The 22,413-nt window shown below is 38.4% G+C and overlaps 1 protein-coding gene across 1 annotated transcript; it reads left to right on the top strand.

The window, feature by feature from the left end:
* The first annotated feature begins 1,544 nt into the window (after window positions 1-1,544).
* LOC115919864 (leucine-rich repeat-containing protein 15-like) lies at window positions 1,545-22,198 on the top strand. The gene is made up of 4 exons (XM_030974401.1): window positions 1,545-2,089; window positions 15,788-17,588; window positions 18,281-18,337; window positions 19,059-22,198. Exons 2-4 carry the CDS (start codon window positions 15,816-15,818, stop codon window positions 19,203-19,205), a joined length of 1,977 nt encoding a protein of 658 aa, XP_030830261.1. The 5' UTR covers window positions 1,545-2,089; window positions 15,788-15,815; the 3' UTR covers window positions 19,206-22,198.
* The last annotated feature ends 215 nt before the right edge of the window (window positions 22,199-22,413 follow it).

Raw genomic sequence — 22,413 nt, 5'->3', positions numbered from 1 at the left:
AACCGCAAACTATTAACTCTCTAAAATGTCACTTTACAACTGTTACGCAAAATATGATTATGCAAAATTAACCTCAACATATGATATAACTATATCACCCAAAGATTGCAATTAATATAACATAACATAATGACATCTTAAATCATCTCAAATTATTATTACTAAATCAGAATCAAGTGCTTAACTCACTAAAGAAATCAACCCACTGATGATTAAACAGATAATATGCTGCACCTTACAGAATGCATATTAATTCAGCACAAATTATCATTTAGACCAATACCAAAGTTATAAAACAACATCAGAATACATCTACATAATACTAATTATCTCAATAATTATCAAACTTGACAGAAGGATAATCTTCTTACCTAATGTAACCCCAGAGGCTTGAAGAGGCGACTTCTCTGCCTGCCCAAGATGCAGTGTAGGAGCGAATCTGGCTAATACCTCTGCCCCTTTTATAACAGTTACACTCTCTGTTTAATTATCCGTGCAAGAGACCGGTAAGTACGTCATAAACTTTCTCATAGCTGTGGAATGTCGTTTTTTAAAAACTAAATGACAAGTGTGCTTTTACTCGGAATATGTGTGAACCATACTTCTTTGAAGTTCAAAGTTTGTTTCTTTCTGTTCACTTCTTGAGGAGATATTAATTAGTTATTGATAGAAATACATGTAGATATATATTGAAATGGTCGTTTCGTCACAAAACAGTACACGTTTGACCTGTTACAACTGAACTTCCAGTAATGTAAAATATACACGAAGTAAATTTTGATATGTGTATCTGTATGCCGAGCCAGGGGGCGGTCGCCCCCCCCCCCCCAAAAAAAAAAAAAAATCCGCCTGCCAAAAAAGAGAGAGAGAGAGAGAAAAGAGAGAGAAGAGAAAACAGGGAGAGGGTGTAGAAAGAAAAAGGAGCAGACAAAGACAAGAGTCCAGAATGGTACAACGAATCGTCTTCTTACTCTAATAAATTAATGAAAGGTCAAAGCTTCCGCGCTTTGCGCGGAGGGGGGAGTGAACCCCCTCCCCCAACCCCTTCCCGCCCCTTTCTCTTCTCCGACCCGTCAATGATCGCGGTGTTACTGTACTGAGGTAATCGAATATCGTGATGGGTACTGTGGGGTAGCAGAAAGAGCTAGATAGAGGAGAGAGCAGCGAAGAGAGAGAGAGAGAGGGGGGGGGGGGGGAGGAGTGGGAGGGAGGAGATGGAGATCTACTGTACTCTATAGGAGGGACAGGGGTGTGAGTGATAAGTGATATCACAGTGCATCTATATGAGAGATGCACAATATGTATTTTTTGGGCAGGGGCCGGAGGGCTAGTTAAGTAGGGGCCTACTCCTGAGATCCATGGAATCAACTTGATGCCAATAATTATAAGGGAAGCAATCGACATATTAATTCTGAAAGCAACTATTGGCTTGGTAAGAAACGATACGTCATAGAATGACAAGTAAATGAGAGATCCACTGCACTGAAGTGAAGTAAACAAAATTACGAAGAATTAAAAAGTTACATCGACATTTTTTTAACAAAGACTCGTATTTTATTCAACAATTGTCACCAAAGTCATGTACAAAATAAGCTTGAATTTGGCATAAAAATCAGTCAGGTATACAGCTTTTATTCAGGGTTTTATGTCGTACCTGCACAAAGGACATGAATTGCGATTATTTTATAAACATCTTTGAAAAAAAACTTTTTTTTTACGAGAAGGTAAAGAAAACGACACACAAATAAAAATCCAGGCACGCTTATTATGCGTACCCGAACTGAGTCACTGTTGTTGATCTTCCGTGCATGATACCGCGGGGGTTCTATTCGTTCGTGGATGACCTGCATGGTATAGGGCAGACAAGGAAATAAAATCACGGAACCACACCGCCGCCTCCCTCGTTGAGATCCGCAGGGTCGTACAACTGTCTCGTCCTCAGCTCCACTCTCCCTATCTATTGAATCTTAGTTTACTGCAATTTCCAAAGCTTTGATAGGTTCCGAATTGTCACTTTGCATCACATCAAGAAGCGTAGCTTTGCTTTCCCGTACCGCCAACATCCAGCAGGTCTTCATTCGTTTCAGAGGTAGGTAGGCTCACACTCCTCACAGTCCTCTCGCCTTAAAAAAACTCTGTTTACATCGTAATAAGGCCCATCGCACACCATCCGATCGTCCTGCGATCCAAGTTTCGAAAATAGGGCACTTATATTAGATGTAGAAGTCTTTATCAAAACATTTTTTCTTTAATCGTCTTCCTGATGTAGGTTCTGAATTATAATAAGAATACTAACAACCGAAAGTTTAGTGCATATAAGCCTTCTTAAAGATGGATGGAATAATGTGCGAAGGGCTTTAGACAACAAATTAAGGAATTAGTAATATTGTCAATGCTACATATGCAATGATATGAAAACTAACCCTACAATACGAGAGTTTTAAAGAGATAGGATAAATATGAGAATATTTACACGAATCTTAATTAATCCGTCACTGATGTAAATTGTTGTCATATAAGTTTGCACCCTTTAAAAAAAATAATTATCGTGTAATTTGGGAGGTAATATGGATCTTAGACACTGAAATCACCCATGGTGTAAGCTAAATATGAGTGCCGAGTATGCTGTTTATTTGTTTGTTTGTTTATTTGCATTGTTTTTTTGTTTTTGTTTTAAATCAAAATGAATGTATTCTTTTTGTTTTGGTTCGTTTGGGTTGGTTTATTATACTTTATAAAATCAAACCATCTGGGAGATATTTGCATGAGTGTATGATATGACAATGAAACATGTTATCTTTCTCTTGACAAAAAGTCAAGACATTGCATCACCTCTCTCTCTCTCTCTCTCTTTTTCCCCCTCCCTCTCTCTCTCTCTCTCTCTCTCTCTCTCTCTTTTCCCTCTCTCTCTCTCTTTCTCTCTCTCTCTCTCTCTCTCTCGGCATTTATTTCAATTAAAAGTACAACGGTTTACTGTAAGTCCACCGTGTGTCCATGGATGAAATACATGTAGTTGGTCGAATGTTTTGTACTGCATGTGCCAACCTTCGTTTACATGGTTGACTGTCAAACCCTATAGTCTATATATTTATTTATTTTTTGCTGTACGGTATATTGTTATCATTTGTGTGTGTCTTTTCTTAACAATGTTGGCCTACTATTAAAGGTCATGACGGAGTGGAGACAATTGTCTTGAGATTTATTGAGCTGCAGATTGATGTTGCTTGAAACAAAGATCAGATATGAACTTTTAGTTTGCTCCTGTTAATATCTACGGTGATTACAACCCCGGATCACAACTAATATCGTTACTTTAGGAGGTAAATATTATTATACAAGGACGTTTCACAAACCCTGTCTACATAATCGTGCAGCTTTGAGATTCTACCTTTCCGTCGTACACCTTTTAACAAACCAATCGCACTGTAAGCAAACATAAAAACACCAAACCTAAAACCTAAAAAAAAAAATCGAGGTCAGTGCATGGGTCGTGACGATCTGGCGGCAATTCCGCATTATAAACAGCAAAGGTAATAGTAATACTCTTTGTTGTGGTTATGCACATGCGATTTCCCGCGATAGCAAAAAGGTGTACTAAGGTCGTATATGTTTACATGTACATGTAACATGGTTATTCGATGTAATGGGCAAAAGTTACAGCAATTTAACATTGTGGAGCACAATGTGATTCACAGTGTGAAACACAGTGTGATTCACACTGTGATTGAGTGTGTTCTTTCCTTTTCCGGTTATCCACATTGTGAACCACAGTGTGAAACGAATCGACCACAATGTGAAAACGCCCCAATTTAACATTGTGGAGCACACTGTGAAACACAGTGTGATTCACACTGTGAATGAGTGTGTTCTTTCCAGCAGGGCTGATTGGTCAAATGATCTAGGCTTCGGATCAACTTATCAGTTGATATTTTGATTGATTGATTGATTGATTGATTGATAAATCATCCCGCATTAGTGCTATGATTAATATGTAAAGGCCTAAACTGTCTTGTACTCTCTAAAAAAAAAAATCGAGTGATCACGGACGTCACTCCTCGTGAGAGTGAAAATGTAGTGAAAATAGAGTGAACATTCACTCTTTTCTTCTTAGAGAGCACTCGAAAATCAACCGATATTCAGTCCCAAACAAGTGATCATGGACGTCACTCCCAAAAAAGTGACGATAGAGTGAAAACTCACTCTTTTTTTTAAAGAGAGTAAGACACTAAACCTCGACTGACAAACACGTCCTTTACGAATACTCAGGGTATCCGAGGAATGGATTAATACAAAAGAAGAAGAAGTACATGTAATATTATCTATTTGGTTCCACAAAAAAGGGATAATGTTTAACAGTTACAAGTAGGCAGGACGTAAACAGGAAACAGAAAAATTATACTTATTCGGATTTTAGTTAGGTGTAGCAGGAACAAGAAAACAACAAAGCAAATGTAAGAAATTCTTTGTTCATTCTCATAGTTCTTCGTAATCCATTGTTGGTGGTATGAAAACAGTTAATAAGGATAGTGAACTATTTCTTTGTGTTAGATGTCTATATTTTGTGCAAAAAACAACACTTTGAATAGCCAAGACACAACAAGAAAGTTGCGGTATTAGTGGTTTGTGATTATTTATTAATGCCTTGTACTCATCTGCTCTCTCGTGAACAAAGAAAGCGATCGTCCTCAATATTTAAGATTAACCGGTTTATGTATTTAAAGAAAAATTGTGAGTCGTGAATAATACACGTTGTACATTACTTTAGCACGCCTATGAATATTCATTATTGTGTTCCTTAACTTACTAGCTTGTAGATAAATATTATAAAAACAATCAGTATCAGCTGCTGTACTCAAATTCATTTTAAATGATGTCAGAGAGGAAATACAAGTATTGTTAGCGTAGCTTTCAGTATATTTTTGAAAAACAAAGGTTGATTTTTGGTTAAATCCTTATTTGCTCTGATACGGTTCTAAGCTATGCAAACATGATATCAAGGAGAGGAGATCCGCTTCCTTGGATCCGAATATGAATGACAAATAAAACCTTTGCCTCTAAATTATACAAATATTACTAATGAAACATATGAAAAAGATGTTAACTATCCTGCCATAAATTGACGTATAACCCAATTCATATCCCCAAACTAGTCTGTTTCATAACAAAGCAAAAAGTGCAAACAATTGAAGATACAATTGTGAAATAAACAGGGGACAAAATCTGTCATATTTTCATCACCATAATAGAATATGATTATAACTGGGTCCAAAGTCTTTACTCTGTTTATACCATAATAATTAATTGATTTATTTCTATCACATGCAATCACGAACTTTGATCATGCTTACCACTGTCGCTTTGTATGGCCATCATTTCATAGTTACTCTTCTATTGATTTATTTGATTGTTGTGGTTTGTTATATTCTTGAATTATCTTTGATACAAATTTGGTCAGTATGGATCACGTTTTTTATGTTTGTGCTTTTATTAGAACGAAGACTGATATGGATTTTTTTTTTTAAAGGCGCAGTGAATACAATGCATTTTCATAATATGACATAGAAGCTCATAGACCACGAGAATAACGGAGAAGATTAACCTATTATAAATCGAAAATGAGTTAGATATGAATTTGGAGTATCATATTTTATACATCACTTATTATCTTCATAATCACTCCGAAGTTATTGATCTAAGCTGTATTGATAAGATATTCTATCTCAATGCCAAGAAATAGTTTGGGAGGTAGGGGTTAATTGAATGCAACTTTGCACTCTTTATCATATTCAAAAACGCAGGAAAAATATCAGCCTATGTTTTTTTCTCATAAAGTGAATCCATGATTTACATAAGAGTAGATTATTTCTATACCGCATAGGAATATGCTAAGCCTCCGATTCGTCCAAACTACAGGCATGAAATTCGCTGCTGACTGCTTGGAAGTACAGCAAGAATAGACCGGGCAAAGTGTATACTTTCGCGTATACAGTGCAAGAACGCAATGGTAATTACTCATGGGCCCCGTCTTAATATGAAGCGTCGGATATTAATCGCAAGTCATTTGCGATTGATATCAATCGCAACTATGTACGTAAGAGATAGGGGAGTGCAAATTTGCGATTAATTAGAGGACTTGCGATTGATTTGGACCAATCTCAACTCTATATAAGACGGGCCTAGCTATGTTATCAAGATATATGCAATGCGCTTAGACAGGTAAATGTACCTATATTCTAGAAATAACACAATAGGCCCATTTACACATCCCCAACACCATCTTGAAAAACCGTCGGTTTTGGGGACTTCCTTTTACACCGGAACGTGATTAAAAATCGACGAATTTTGTATGCAGTGTAAATGCAGCTATTTTAAGATGCATATTTTGTTCAAATATCTCCTTTTGAGAGTTGACACGGGGATCCTGTACATGAAACAATGGGTAGAGCAGTGGTCTCGTAATCCGGTGACCCGGGTTCGAAACCAAGTCGATACGCTAGTGCCCTTTGGTAAGGCATTAATTATCATTACCAGGTCCCTCGGAGAGGACCTAAAGCCGTCGGCCGTCTGGTTGTTTACTTACAAGCATTTATGCTTTCTTAGCAGTCAGGTAAAATAACCACCACCACCACTAAATGCTTTTTTTGGGGTGGGGCGGGGTCATGGACCTTGTGGCAGATTAGCCCTGTGCTAAACAAGTTATCCAATAAAGTCTACTACTACTACTACTACAAACTACAGCTACGCCAGGGGCGGATCCAGCCGGCGTCGAGGGGGGGGGCCCAATGTGTGAGAAAATATTGAGCGGCGCGTCAGCGCCGCGTTCCGCGCTTGCGCGGACAGGGGGGGGGGGGGGTCTGAGGGGGGATGTGTCCCCCTGAAAAGCTGAAGAAAAATCGAATTTGTAAACTCAATTTGTGCGATTTGGTGAATACTTTTTGCCAGGATATCATTTAAAATCTGTGACTTTTTCCAGCATAAATTTATGATAAGAGGAAAAGACTGTAACCACAAGAAGTGGGACTATGTGTGCAGAGTCCGCATAGTACCCCGTTGTGACCAAAAGTCTTTAGGACACTGGTATTCAAGGCACCGGTACCTCTAGGCAGGCGCGTACGCAGGGGGGGGGGGGGGGGGTTGGGGGTTAAAACCCCCCCCCCTTTATTTATTTTTTTATGTGTGTATTTTAGAACAAACCCCCCCCCCCTTCGGCGATTTTTTTTATTTTTTAAATGTCCTCTTACCACTACCCCACCCCCCCTCCCCCCCCCCCCCGCTTATTCAGCGGCCGGCTGAGTCGTTGCGATTTTTTGGGGACCAAAAAAAAAAGACTAGTGCAGCAGTTATGATGGGCAGACAGCAATAACTTGATTCGGGCTGCAGCTTTAAACACCTCACATTAGGCCCCGGTGAACGTTTTTCAAAGTAGGGGGGGGGGGGCTAAGTATTTATGAACAGGTAGAGCGTAGCGTAAATTGGCGTAGGGTCCAAGGGGCGGCGCCCCTGGAAGCTCGGAGGTTCGAGCAGGCCAGGGGCATGAAAGACTGAAAAGATCTTTAATATGAACCATAATGATATCAACTTTAAATACGAGCGAGCGTAGCGAGCCACACTTGGGTGAAATTAAAGAAAAGTTCCTCTTAATCCCTTTAAATTAGGAGCACTTTTTATGGGAAAAGGAAAAGGGGGCACATATCCAAAGGGGAAAATGACACTTATTTGAAATGAAAAAGAGCACATGTCAAAGTAAAAAGGGGAATTACCAGAGGTGAAAATGGGGCACTCCTCGCACTTAATAAGGGGCACTCACCAGAGATGAAAAAAGGCACTTACGACAACGGAAAAAGTGCAATTTTCAGAAGAAAAATGGCACTAATCAGAGATGAAAAGGGGCACTTATACAGAGTTAAAGGGGGCACCTCTCAAATTTTAATAAGGGCATGCACTCATCGGAGATGAAAAGGGGCACGTATAAGAAAGAACCAAATCTCACGCACACATTATGCAAAAGAGATGAGTAATTACGTCCTGCAGGACACAATACAAATCCCAGGTTGGTTTCCGGAAGCTGGAGAAGAATCCTTTTCGCATCGTATACTGATTTTAATTTTTAATGATTTGCGCATCTATCCAATCTGTCAATATAGTGTAACAGTGGCAACCCATCTGTGACACTAATAAACGATGTGCATGAGACTAATTTTATTCGGTATAATTTACATATAATAAATATTATGGGCAGATTGAAAAAGAAAAATTTAGACTGACAGGTCGTCTTTTGTGCACCTGTTCAACTGAATGCAGTGTTTTTACCCAGATTCTGGCGATAAAAATGGGTAATTTTCTGAATAAATCAGGCTTTTAAGACCACTTTTACGGAACTAATTAATATGAATCCGCGAACTGCCGAATTTGGAAGCTTTGCCGACATGCTTCACGATACCTCCGTGTTTGTACTTTTCGCGTTTGCTATTTTTTCGTGCTTTTTTCCTTAATTACGTTTGCTAAGTCGCGCTTTTATGTAGATAAAATATGTGGTCTCACATTTTGCAAAAAAAGGTGTTTTTTCCGGGGCCTTGCCCTTGGTTGGTTTCTTTCTATTTCTCTTTAAAATACTTTTTCAAATAAGAGGGGGGGGGGGGCTCGAGCTTCGCCATACCGCGGACCCTGTACACTGTGTAACAGCATGATGATTTGACAGATGGACCTGAAGTTAACCGAGTCCTGAAATACTTTTGAACGTTGTAACTTGTACGCCCTAGTGTAGAGAGATCATCGGCATTTTGTTTCTATCATAATATATGGGCCTAAAACACGAATTGGGGCTAGTTTTGACCTGAAAACAACCCAAAGCTCGGCGCATGTCCAGCTGAACCGCGGGATCTTGGCCTATATACGGATAGGTGAGGGCCCTGGGTCCACTCCTAACTCGTGTTTTAGCCCTTCTTTCTTCCCTTTTCCTTTCTTTTCCTTTCCTTTCCTTCCCTTTCCTTTTCTTTCCTTTCCTTTCCTTTTTTTCGGGGGGGGGGGGGGGGGGCGGGCCCGTCGGCCCCCCGTGGATCCACGCCTGAGCTACGCTGTGATCTCGAGACGTCTAGGGGTACAGTGCAGTTTCTAGATCACCTTGGGCCCCTCAAAGCAGTCAAAATTGTATATTATTAGTACGTTTTTTAAGTTTTCAAACTATTTCGGTAACGTCCCACCCCTATATTTCTCGACCTAGTCACGAATCACCTCCAAAATCTTAACCTCTAAAACAAAATACAAACGGTTTAAAATCATTAAGATGTTTATAAAAATTCTGGTGGTAAAAAAAGTAATGATACATACATTTGAAGAAGAAAAAGGTGCTCTTGTAGTCAGATGTTGTACGTATACAATCATCTTTGAGCGCAAGATTACGTCAGAAACAAAAGCTAAAAAGGACGATAGAATCTAGGGGGTATAGCTATAGGCCCAAGTTAGTTTGCAGGCACTACATATGCTTTGTACTGCAGCTGCTCCGGACATGGAAAGAGCTGTTGGCTCTGCTAAATTTTTGGGGAATTGTGCATCCGAAAGCAAGAAAGTGTCAAATTAGAGTCTGTGCCTGCAGACTAGGCACAAGCAATATAGAAAGAGAGTTCAAGAGCACAGTCCTGTTATTGGTAAGAGCAGGGATATGCGACTTATCTCCCTGGTAAGAGTCTTCAAAAGCTTTTATGGGAACGGGATATCTTTCTCAAAAAGCTGACAGAGCTTATGGCGAATCACTCACATTTCACGACCTCGTGATCTCTCTCGTCTCTTGACCTGGGATGTTCATGGCGTTGCCATGGTTTTATTTTAAAATATCGTTAGAAGCTGTCAGGTTCACGCTCCTAATAAACGTTGGTTTTCCCCATCAATCTGAAAGATGACAATAAACATCGAAAATGTCTTGATTTTAAGATCTATTTAAAGGCTTGGTGAAACATTCCCTGCTCTTGATATTGTACAAGCACATCAGTCAGTTTCAGCTCATGCTCACTATAAAACATGTAGGTATCATTTCTTGAATGAAAAAAAAATCAATATTAATTTGAAGATGAATAAATGCCTTTGCAGTGACAACCTTACAGAAAAACGCGGCGTGACACTCGCTTTCCTTTTTCTACAAATCTCGTATTTTGAAGAGAAAACCAATATTCTGAATGGCTTTGTTTTGTTTGTTTTGATGTCGAGATCTAAGTATTTCGTGACTCCAGGGCCCTGTCTTATCAACAGTTGCGATTAATTGCAACTTTTTTGCGATTGATATCAATCGCAACTATGTACACAAGAGATAGGAGAATGATAATTTGCGATTGATTGGAGGACTTGCGATTGATTCGGATCAATCACAACTCTTTATAAGACGGTACCCTGATCTCCTTTTCTCAATTACTATCTTCCGCTTTTGAAGGTATCATCCCTCGAAAATTCCCAAACTATTCTGACGAATCTCTTTTGGAGCTCTACTTTCATGAGAAATAAAAAGTAAATCAGATCATTTCACCCGTGTAAATTGCATATATTCATAGTTTAGTTACTCAAGTGTTATAGTTCAGTGCTCCCCCCCCCCCCTTATTTCATGTTTACATTCATAAACGAGAAATGTTTCATTAATAGGTATTAGGGTATCCTGTGAAATCATGTGCAACTCATGTTAGCTTTTAGGCATTGTTACATTAACGGTATCTTGATATCAATAAGCTTCAATTGGTATTGCGGTGTCTATATATAGTCAAGGACAGGCATGGGTTTCCCCATGATGAAATCATAAATCATATATTTTTACTTTCAATTTAGTTTTCATTGCAATACCCACCCCTCGTGTTACACAAACATCCTTCTTTTGAAAGCCTCATTTTTCTTTGACAGAACTTCCGTATATATCTGCAAGAAATTAAAACGAACAGAAAGCTTTTCAAGTTTACTTTAATATTCCTTTGTACTGTAACAAAGACGTATAGTAAGGGGTTTTACCTCTAAACAAAATAGATATTATTGCGTGGCGGGGAGTTTAAATTTATTTGCGAATTTGGCTGTTGGTAAATTTGAACCGATTTAAAGCAGTTCATAAAGTATATTGCGCAATGTCATAACCATGTCTACATGCTACGATTATCGATCGGGAACATTATGGGATAATTGTATTTGTATAAGATGAAATTATGTTCTTGTGTTATTTTAGGATAGGTCCGCTTGATGTAAAAATATAATTGGGTTCCATTTCCAGATTCAGAATATGCTTTCTGCGAGGACCAGTAAGCAATAAACTTGTCTTTATTCAAATTTTGGCGAAAATCATCTTGTAATATTGGACTTAACACTTCAATATAATTATATACGGTGCGTATTAATGATTTTTATCAAAATGGAATACATGTTATGGTTTACAGTAGGCTTGCGGATGCATCATGTGTGAGAGAGAGGGAGGATTGAGAAGTCCTGAAAAGGACTCTCGGTAATCTTTCTTGAGGGTTTGTAGTCCTGAAAAGGACTGTTTGGTATAGTCTTGAAAAAGACTGTTGGTTATCTTTCTTAGCTTATATAGTTCTAAGGAGAACTATGGCGCTTGGAGAGGATGAGTGGCGGGAGTGGTTATGGTGTATTGTCATTTATCGTTAACTCTTTGTCCACATAACATTGAGGTCAACGGTATGTTTGCATTTTAATGTATATTTGAACCCAATGTTAACACCCATCTCGCTCTCAACAAAATACGTATTATGTCATTTTCATTCTTATGTTTAATATAACAAGCTGATCTAACTTAACTAATTCAGATTTACAAGACTGCTTTGGTCGTAAACGATGATAAATAGGAAAAACCTATACTTGGTGTTATAGAGAAAAGTCGAGATCTGGTCATGCGATTGCTCAGTGGAAGAAATTGTCTGGTTGTGTGTAAGAATCGATGTAATATACTGCGAGAATTTGTAATCATCACAAATATTAAGATATTGACATAGTATTGCTGAAACTAAAGACACGTGCACCGTACACAGAAATATGACCATGAAACTACACATTATATGTCCTGAAAGTTTGGTCCAGTGACACACTTTAGCCATGTGTCAGGTAGTTCTTTTCATTTTGAGTTTGAGGGCATTTTAAGATCAATCATTTTGAGGTGACAATATTCTTCCACATGAACATGACAAAATTTCAGTTTCAAAGTTTATTTGTTTTTCACCTTTCCAAGAACACAATGTTCTCTTTAAATGAAATTGCTAGACCGTGCGAGCTTGGGATATATATATACACAGTTAACAACTGAATTATCCATACCTCTTGCAATTTTTGGGGGTGCGTTTCGTAACTAAAGAATGAAAGGTGGATTGATTGAATTAGGGTCTTTGTTGAATACATTTAGTTGTAAGCTTCGATATGTCACAGTCTCAAGAAACATCGATCGGGACAAATCAATTTTTTCACACACTTTAACAAATTTCAAAACTTGGTAAGGGTATGAATAATTTAGTTGTTAACTGTATATGTATATTTAGTGTTATGTTTCTATATACTTACCTAAGTATATTATGTGAATTTGCAATGGGAAATCAAACAGCAAAATATCAAAGGTGATATTATAAACATAAATTTGTGTAGCCCAAATGTGATAAAAGACTACATGAAACCACCTTTATTTCAACATTATATTGAAACGATTGCGTTCTTATCAGTACTTTTCCTTTTTTTAATTGGAAATTTCGACATGTTAATGAAAATATTTAAGGACATATTATTCGAAACAAATTATGATCATTTTTTTAATATGCATTTCTCATAGTTTTATTTTCTACTGTTTGGATTTCACCCCTCTTCTCCCTCCCGCTTGTCTTCTTCTGGCTCTCTCTTTCCCTCTTTTTCTCAAAATAAAGAGGAGGTGCATTGTAATACAATGAATACAATCGCGTGTAAGCAAACGAACCGTGATGCGATATACTATTATGATTAAGTTTGTCATAATATACACATATAGAAATGAATGCCTAGACGAATAATGTTAAGATCTGAATGGCCTCGGAATCTAATTGATGTGCATGAATTATATTTTCCTATTATCAAATGTCAACATCTTTTAGTTGATCAAAATTAAAGGTTGCACACACCACAGTATAAAAATAATAAAAGGGAGATTTTGTGGAGGCAAAAAGGTAGATATTCTGGCATTGTGGGGAATGGGCCTAGAATCATACAATGGGACAAGGAAGACAAAGTTCAAAATGTTGTTTACATCAACCGCCTACTTCATGACAAATGGGAAAAACACATCAACGAAGGGCCCAGTTATGTAAATATTATTCGGTGAAATCATTTCTGAGCTCACTGATGTTTAGCTTGGTTTAGAGTGGTAAGTAAACTACCTCTCTGGACACAATGTTTAGACAGTTAGGCCAAGAAAGAAAGACGGATAAGAAGATCATTTAGATATACTTAAGAATTCGAATATAGAAAACGCCTGACCGAAAGAAAACAAACTAAGGACCAGGAAAGAGGGAAATAGAAATGGAGAGACATAACGGGGAGAAAAGGGAACAACTCTTGAAATATGTTTTTTGATTGAATGGAACTATAGAATTCACATTTATAGAGGTGATGATCGAGAACAATTGATGAGAAATCCTAAAGAGCGAAGGGGAATGGGTCTTGGTTGTAAACATAAATAGGAGATGACTCGATATCCAGGGTAGCCTATGGAGATAGAACTGGAACTTTCGTGTGACGCTTTCCATAAACACGTCAAAGGGAGAGTTGAAAGAAGGATTAAAAATGTTCCCTTACTCTGAACTTTAGCTCATTTAAGTTTGATTATGAATGTACTGCATTTTAGAAATGTCATAAATCCGGCAAAAATCAAATATCTGCCCCCCCCCCCTCCCCTACCACCACCTCAGTTTCTCCTGTAATTGGTTTTCTTTACTCTCTTTACTTGTGTTGTTAACCTATAACTTTTTATGACCCCATTTATCTGTTAACGGGGGCCAAAGTCAAGATTTTCACCTCGTTTTACTATCAGCATGCAGTGATACCCCAAAATGCTATCATTCCACTATTGATTCAATCCAAAATGGGGACTATACTGGAACTTCCCCAGTCGAGTGCACACGTCATCACGTGTATATTTTTCTTGCAACGTGACTGACGTGCTGTTGTTATGAGAGAATACAAAGGCCTTATACATACACTCGTATTTTTCGCAAACCGCCCTCCCCCTAAATTATATGCTTAAATCCTCACTTTGCTGTGTGCTTAGATTTCATGATCGTTGGCCATTATTATCCTACAAGAGGCTCTGGGTCTCCTTGTGTCAATGTTTATTGGGCAATAATTTATTCATTAGGGTATCTCCCAGCCATTATTACAACACATTGGAAAACTAGACCTATATAATAGAGAAAAACACGCATATCTAGGCAACCTATGATGTACCCTATATATATAGCTGACTGGTATCTTTCTATATAAAAAAAAATAAAATGTCATCCTTTCAGTAATCCTATCACCAGAATAGATGTAAAAAGTAAACTTCGTACTTCTTCAAATCTTATAATAAATTCCACCAGACACTTTCAACAAACCTGGGTTGAGATAGGCTAGATATAGGTAAGGACTATGACCGGGTTTCGAAAGACAAATCATTATGAACTGCTTTATTTACGTGTCTTATGTCTCCCAAGAGGAGGCGATCTGTTTTGAAAATCATGTTGGGTCAAATAACAATTTAAAGCCCCCCCCCCCCCCCACTACTAAGCAGAAATGTATACACAACCCTTGATATCGAGCGCTGCTTTAGAAAGAACGTTTGAGATTGGGGGTATATTCTTTTTACCCCCAAACTGGTCCCGTTATTCATTTACAGGCCCAACTGTCACTGAATTTTCTAAATGTGGGAGAGTGATGTTTGTCTGTCTCTGCCATGTCTAGCTAATCAATGTTCTTCTTGCTTCTCCCTCATATCAGCTATCATGTCCCTGCTCATATCAATGCGACCAATCACTTTGAATAACAGTTCAATATCAACAATAAATCTCATCAATATTGAGTGGTGTTTAGGTTGCCAAGCTCTTCATCATTCTATGGCCTTATAATTGTGTTCTATAATACAATTTCTCAGACTGATCAAAGGGTTAGCATAAACATGAAAATGAAAGATTATTGGCCCTTATCTGAAACCTTTATATAATATATTCGAGGAGCTGTTTATCATTGAATCTATATCAATGGGGTCATAATAAATCAGAACTGTGTCTGATCATGGGGAAATCCAGATTTTATTAGGGGACGGTAAACACTATTGTTCATGCCTTTTTATATCAAACATCGCTTTTCAAGAGTTTTCAACCGCCGATTCCCTCTTCTTCTCCTTTGTGCTTTGAATTCGAAACCAACTGAGATATTATGCACAAACCGTCTTCCAGAGGTAACTTGATTTCGATTAATTAGTTTCTAGCATCCATTCATGATATCATTCTTTGTTAGCCAGGTGAACTTTTTTTAAATCGTTTTCTGCTTTTTCTTAGTTGTACGTTAATTTTGCAATTAACTAATCTCTTACATTACCATTTTCCTAGAGTAAAAAAATAATGGGAGAGTTGACTAATTCGCAGATCAAATAGTTTAATGTTTTGAACTCTACACTTTTCCTTTCATCAGATCAGAAAAGGACAATAATAGGTTATCCAACATGGCTCGTTAATGAAAACACTAATAATGAATACATGGCATTGATTTCAATACTAACAGTTGTTGACATTATTTTCTTGTTTTTATTCTTATGCAGATATCCACGAATCTTCAATGTCAGCATCATGGTGGAACTCTCTCAGCAAGCGTTGTTGGTCAAGTTGGTGGTGCTGTCAGTCTGCTTCATCACAGACTGTATGGCGGTGAGCACTGGATGTTCAGATGTGTGCGAGTACAATGCATGGGGGAAGGAAGCCGGATGTCAGGGGCGAGATCTGACTTACGTGCCACAGGAGTGTAAATCAGCCAAGACCTTGCAGATGCAGGATAACAGATTGCAGCATTTGACGGAGGGTTCCTTTAGCAATTTTTCCAACCTGAAGTACCTGTACCTAGACAGAAATAACTTGACCCTAGAGAACGGAGCATTTGAAGGGTGTACCGAGTTGCAACAGATCCATCTGAACGAGATCGGTATTCCAACTCTCAAACCAGACATGATGAGGGGGTTACCAAATGTGCTGCACATGTTCATCAACAAGGCCGGATTGGAGGTGATCCAACCAGGTGCATTTCAGAACATGACAAACCTGCAGTACCTATCTTTGCAGGAAAATGAACTTATGACAGCTCCATGCGATGCCTTCTCCACTGTCAATTCTCTTCATACGCTATTCCTTGACAGTAATAAAATCACTTATTTGCCGGATGACTGCTTCAGCAGATTTTCTCACCTGACCAAACTCTATCTTAAGAACAACCCACTGGGAGACCTGAGCGGTCGTGCATTCAGTGGACTTGGTAATCTTGTCCACTTGGATCTGCAATATACAGACTTGACCCGAGTACCAACGGGAATATTCCCATATGCCAACAAAATCGAAACGCTTCAGCTTTCTTTCAATGACATTCAGCATCTCCATAACCGCGATTTTGCGAGTCTTTCTGGACTGAGAAAGCTTTATCTCCAGCACAATCAGATTATCAGCATTCAGAGTGACTCGTTTGAATTCCTCGGTTCTCTCAATGTACTCGATATATCATTCAACGTGATAAAATCGATCGAAACTGAAGCTCTTGATAATTTTCCACATTTGACGAAGCTCCGGCTGCAGTATAATTCGTTGAATTCGACCAGGAATATCACCTTCAGCAACATCCCTCAGGTTGCCCACCTTAATATCTCTCACAATCCGCTCCACTGCGATTGTTCTATTTACCCTCTTCAGTACTGGCTTGATGGAGCGACTGCGATGACTTCTGATGCAGGCTCGTCGTACTTGGCAAGCTGTTCAACTCCCGAAAGTTTAAACGGACAATTTCTCACTAAACTCAGCCATCATGATATCTGTCCTTCCGTAAAACCTGTGCCCCTAGTCACTGATCTCATCACACCTGCAGCCCTCTTAAAAAAGAAAGACGCGCCCACATCTACAGGTTCATTGGACAGCAAAATGATTGGCATCATTACCGGAGTGGCTGTATTGATCATTTTCATTATTGGTGGTATTATCATCCTAGTTATGAAGATACGCCATGATCGAGATGAAATCGACATAGGCGACCAGTACGAAAGAGGTGGGCAGCTTGGGGTGAAACCTCCTGCACATGGACCGCCAGCGCCAGCCGGGGCAATGTATATCACTGAAAATCTACTGGAGAAAGGGCCTGAACTACCACCCCGACGTACAGACGTCTTTCCCAATGGATCGAGATGTCCTGGCTCCTCAGTGACGTCAGGAACACAACTTTTACAGTGTCCTTATCCCAGCATTGGAGATGTCGACGGGCCAGAAGGAACCATGGGCAGCGTGGGCTACATTTCTCCCTTGGCTAATGGTGAAAGGACGAGGCCTTCACTTTCACCACAGTCTAGCCTGTCTACTTCCTCTCCAGAAGTAAGCAAGACATGAATTCATTTCAATGGCGTATCCATTCATAGATGGAACGGAATCCTCTCCAGGTTGCGATGGAGGTGCGGGGGGGAGGGGGGTAAACGCGGCCACAACTGCAGATGTTGATCCATTGCAATTAAAGCTGTAATAGAATTTGTCCCTGTTTTATCAAAAGGGAAGGGCATACGCTGAGTTTATTTTAAGAGATGAATTTCTATTCATCAGGAAATGATTTTAAGACCATGAAGATGCATACGTTCTTAATATGCACATAGGCATGACATGAAACTATGAACATGAAATATTAACGAGCCATAATAGAGGCGTGATGAAATGTGATGATAATTATTACGATCATAAGCCATTAAAAACAGTTCGTTTTTCTATGAAACATTTATGGTGCTGCCTGACTTGATATCCTGCATAATTATGATGTAATTATGGTTCTAGGACACCTACCCCCTGGACACCCACCCCCACCGGACACCTACCCCCGGACAACTATCCTAGGGGGTAGTTGACTGTGGGTGGTTATCTGGGGTGAATGTCCAGGGGGTAGGTGCCCGGATACGTGGAATTATAGTTATCAGCCAACAGTTCGGGGTTTTCCCCCTATGAAACACTCATCATGTTCCCTGTTTTTATGTTCTGCATATATAATTATGACTGAATGGATGGTTTGTTACCGTTTGCAGGAATATGGTGAATATTCGGTGGTGTTTCCTGAAGAGCAACCTTCTGTGGAAAATGAGGTTAGTATATCTGGATTATCTGTTAGAAACTGTCGTGTCAATTCGCTATATAGGTTTAGAGACATTCGCCATGTCTGCTATATTATTTACACTTTTTCAGATTTAACTTGACTCCTTGAGACTTTTTCACAGGCGTATCAAAATAATACCAGACGAATGACGGAGGCCGCATGTCCGCGTTAAAAAAATAGACCCCCCCCCCTCCCTCTCTCTCTCTCTCTCTCTCTCTCCATTCCGTTTTTGGAGGGTCTTTTACGCCGACTCCCCTTATGCTGGGGAATCAGTAATTGTCTTTGACTTGACACAAGCAAACCACGACACCAGCGCCTCAAACTGGAGATTTTTTTCGTCATCGTTCATATTGATCATTAGTCATGTTTTGGGTCAGTTAGAAATTTAACCAATGCATAAATGAACATTTTGCTTCTAGTTTAATCATTTAGGTGAAGGAAGCCTGCTTTCATACACAAAATATTCATAATTGATGTTAAAGTAAACCTCTGATGAAATGATTACAGACTACTTTCCTGATGTATAATTTCTCAAATAATCACCACCGTATTTCTCCTACGCCCTCACCCCCCCCCCCCTCCCCCTCCCTCCCCCTCTCTTTCTTTCTCTATCTCTCTCTCTCTCTCACACACACACTTTCTCTTTATTCTCCTTTATTTATCCTTTCCTGCCCTTGCCCTTTCTTGTCTTTTATCGTTTCCGTTTGCAGGAGGCACCTTCGGCAGCGGAGTGGTTGAACAAGAACTTCAACCCGTCTCCCGGGGCAGATACTACTATGGAGTCCAAGTCCAAAGGACAAACACCCGCTGCTGAGAGTAAGAATGGTACAGGCTACATCTTGTGGCGTCCGTCTTGAGATGTTTCTGTAGCAGCTGCCTATGGAAATTTTTCCTACGAGATGAAGTACTCAGGGTGTTTCCTTGATTACCTATAGTAGGCCTCAGTGATATCTTTTATAAAGTGGACTCTGTCAGCAGAGATTTCATTTATATGCTTTCATTATCTTTTGATAGAGGAATAGTAAAGAGACTTGCTCAGATCTTTGTCTGTGGACCTGGCGAAGCTATAGCTCTATATTCTCTACAGCTTAATTATAATTATGTACAGATCAATCTTTAACCTATCAATGGGGTCGGTTTACCATTACAATAATATTGTAGAGGTGTCGTGGTTTAGTGGATACATCATCGTCACCAGACTGTGAATGACACGGTCCGCAGTTTGAGTCCCACCTCGGCACACATGTCCTTTGGCAAGACATTAATATGCATGTGCCACTCTTCATCCAGGTGAATTAAATGGGTACCTACGGTAGGAAGAAATCCATTATGCTTTAGCGCCTGATTATGGTGGCTAAGCTACAGCCGGGGTAATAATACTTTGTATTAATTAGCAGTAGAGTTATTCATTACAGTACCTGCGCTATATAAATTAACCTATTATCATAATGACTACCCTGACAATATAACCCTCTTACAAGAGATATGGTGGGCGAAACGAAGTGAATCATGACCATTTGGACAGTAAAAGTCGTTAAATGTCCTAAATTGTTCCAGGCCAACGATTTCTGGAACATCTTTTCGGCACCTTGTGGATAAAACTCGGGATAGCTGGTCTATCTTAGGAGGATACCATTCCACGCTTCGTTGTTTTGTACAGTTATTTTTGGATTTGCTTAGGTTTATTTCATTGATGAATAGTCGCTATAATTATGGGAAAAGTATCTGCGATCATGTTTTTTTTAATTTGATGTTTTTACCTTCTTTTTTTTTCTGGCTTGAGATGCCAAATGATATTTTTGATTTGTTTTTAAAGTGAAAAAAGCAATAAATTGAGACGTACGTACTGCCCTCCTCAATCCTGTCTATATCAAACTCAGAAATAATGGGGTTTAGTGCTTCCAGAATAATATATTCTAAAGTGTGTGATGTAATGTTAAATCAAAGTGTGACGGTCTGTGATCATTAACCAACGTTCTAGTTTTGGGGCTTTCCAGAGAAAACTCTTTTTTATTCATCAATTGCAAGATGCCTCATCATCCTCTATTTTGTGTGTAGTAACATAGTTTACACATAAATATGGCTGTTTCATGAATGTATTTCCTGTTTCCTTAGATATTTTATATAATTTGTAATGCAGTGTTTGTGATAAGAAAACCGCGTGATATAAGTCCAAGTCCAGATGTTTTTTCGGACTTACATTTTATTTTTCATAGTGTACATGTGTATATTCGTTTACGTCACGTTTGTTCTCTTGCATTTATATTGCTAACGTTTGTTACATGTCTCTATGCGTTTGAATATTTTTTTAGTAAATTTGCTAGCTTCAATTGCAATTTAGATGCGCCAAAGGCCGTGCACGTTGCTGATATTGCTGTGGCAAATTAATATTCTTGTGCGGGCATAGGAATGTTTTTAAAGTACTAGATTTTACCTTGAAAATTAGTTGCATCTGGCTTGTTTTATCTTTAAAGACGAAGGTTTGATGAAGCCTGCCAATATGTAAATCTTGAAATAGCGTTTTGTATTCATGTAAGTAAAAACAAAAATGGAGCTCGTAAATTGCAATCTTTGGTGATGGTTTGGGGCCATTCAATTAACTTGATATGTAATCGGAATGAGGCAAAAGCTTTAAAGAATCGAAGGTTGAAAACCTGATCAAATGTATATATGAATGCATGTAGCCTTTGAAGGATATAATGACCAATTGGTATGATATAAACGTTAAAATGTAAATGTATATGCTGTGCATACTCAGATTATATTAGTATCGATCATTGTGTTCATGCATGTAGTTTGTTATGATCATTTTGTGTGTCTCCAAAAGGAGTAAACTATAACCAATACTCAATTTGTAATCTATTCATCTACGATGTTGCATATGATATTGTTGGAGGGTTTTAAAAAAAAGTCTTTTGAGTGCTTTCCCATCATGGACTCATGTTTAAACCAAAAACTGTTATTTGATGATTATAATTCCCTAATCAGTACGTTGTTGAGATATAATGAACTATGGTTATCATGAAGATCACAGTGAATATACAACTCCATTATCCGTCAGTTATGTATGACATAATAATGATTTTGCATGGTAAATGAATTTCTAATGGTCATAATCCTATGCTGCCAAATCCATACCTTTAGACATTACGTCTAACTTTGGGCGTTGATAGAAGAAGCTGATTTTTTTTAAATTTCACTAGAAATTTAAATAATATGAATTAGCTATTGACTTGAAAGTGGAGGATTTTTTGTCTTCAGCTTTATACTCGAGTGATTGGGATTTATAATTATGCATACAACAAATCGAAATCATTTTCTTTGTAGTCATGACCGATTTTAAGAGGGCGAACAGGAGGGAGGGAGGAAGGGAGAGAGAGAGCGAGTGAGAGAGAGGGAGAGATAGAGGGGGTTTATAAGGGGAAATTGACAACAACTCTTTTTATTTGGTGTCATTTCTGTTATTATGTATATTTTGAAAACGTTTAAGCCAAATATCTTCCAAATTGCAAGCAAATTACTCTCCAGTAATTTTCTTATTTTGTACTTGTGTTTTACACTGCCATTCAGAGTTATATTTTTATACAGTTTTATTATTTCGTGTAATTGTTTATAATATGATGTAAGCGATATAATTTTGCATTCTGTATTCATCGTTATAATGCATTACCGTTTAACAATAGATGTACCATGCGTTTTTCTTGTTTAAAGTATGTAAGAATTAGTTTGTGTTGTTTGTATACATGAACATTAATCTCGATTTATTTTTTAAAAACTATGTAAATGAAATGTATAATGATGCTCTTTAAACACAGAAATAACATATGAATATAAAAGCAAGACAAGAAGATTACCTTTGTATATATATCAAGTATATATTTTGCTTTAGGTCATGTCCCGTATATCCACCGTCACCCCCCCCCCCCCTGCATTTTATGTGTATTTTTATTGCAAAACCTGAGACATTATGCACTCAACGTCTGTCTGATAAATTATTTGTATGGCCCCCATAAAATATTTTATAGGAAAATCCGTTTATGGCCCTGTTTTGAAAAATAAATTCCA

Source organism: Strongylocentrotus purpuratus, unplaced genomic scaffold (assembly GCF_000002235.5).
Source record: "Strongylocentrotus purpuratus isolate Spur 01 unplaced genomic scaffold, Spur_5.0 spur5_scaffold_7, whole genome shotgun sequence".
Taxonomy (NCBI): domain Eukaryota; kingdom Metazoa; phylum Echinodermata; class Echinoidea; order Camarodonta; family Strongylocentrotidae; genus Strongylocentrotus; species Strongylocentrotus purpuratus.
Note: the sequence above shows the minus strand (reverse complement) of the source record. Positions and strands in the feature narration are given on the sequence as shown.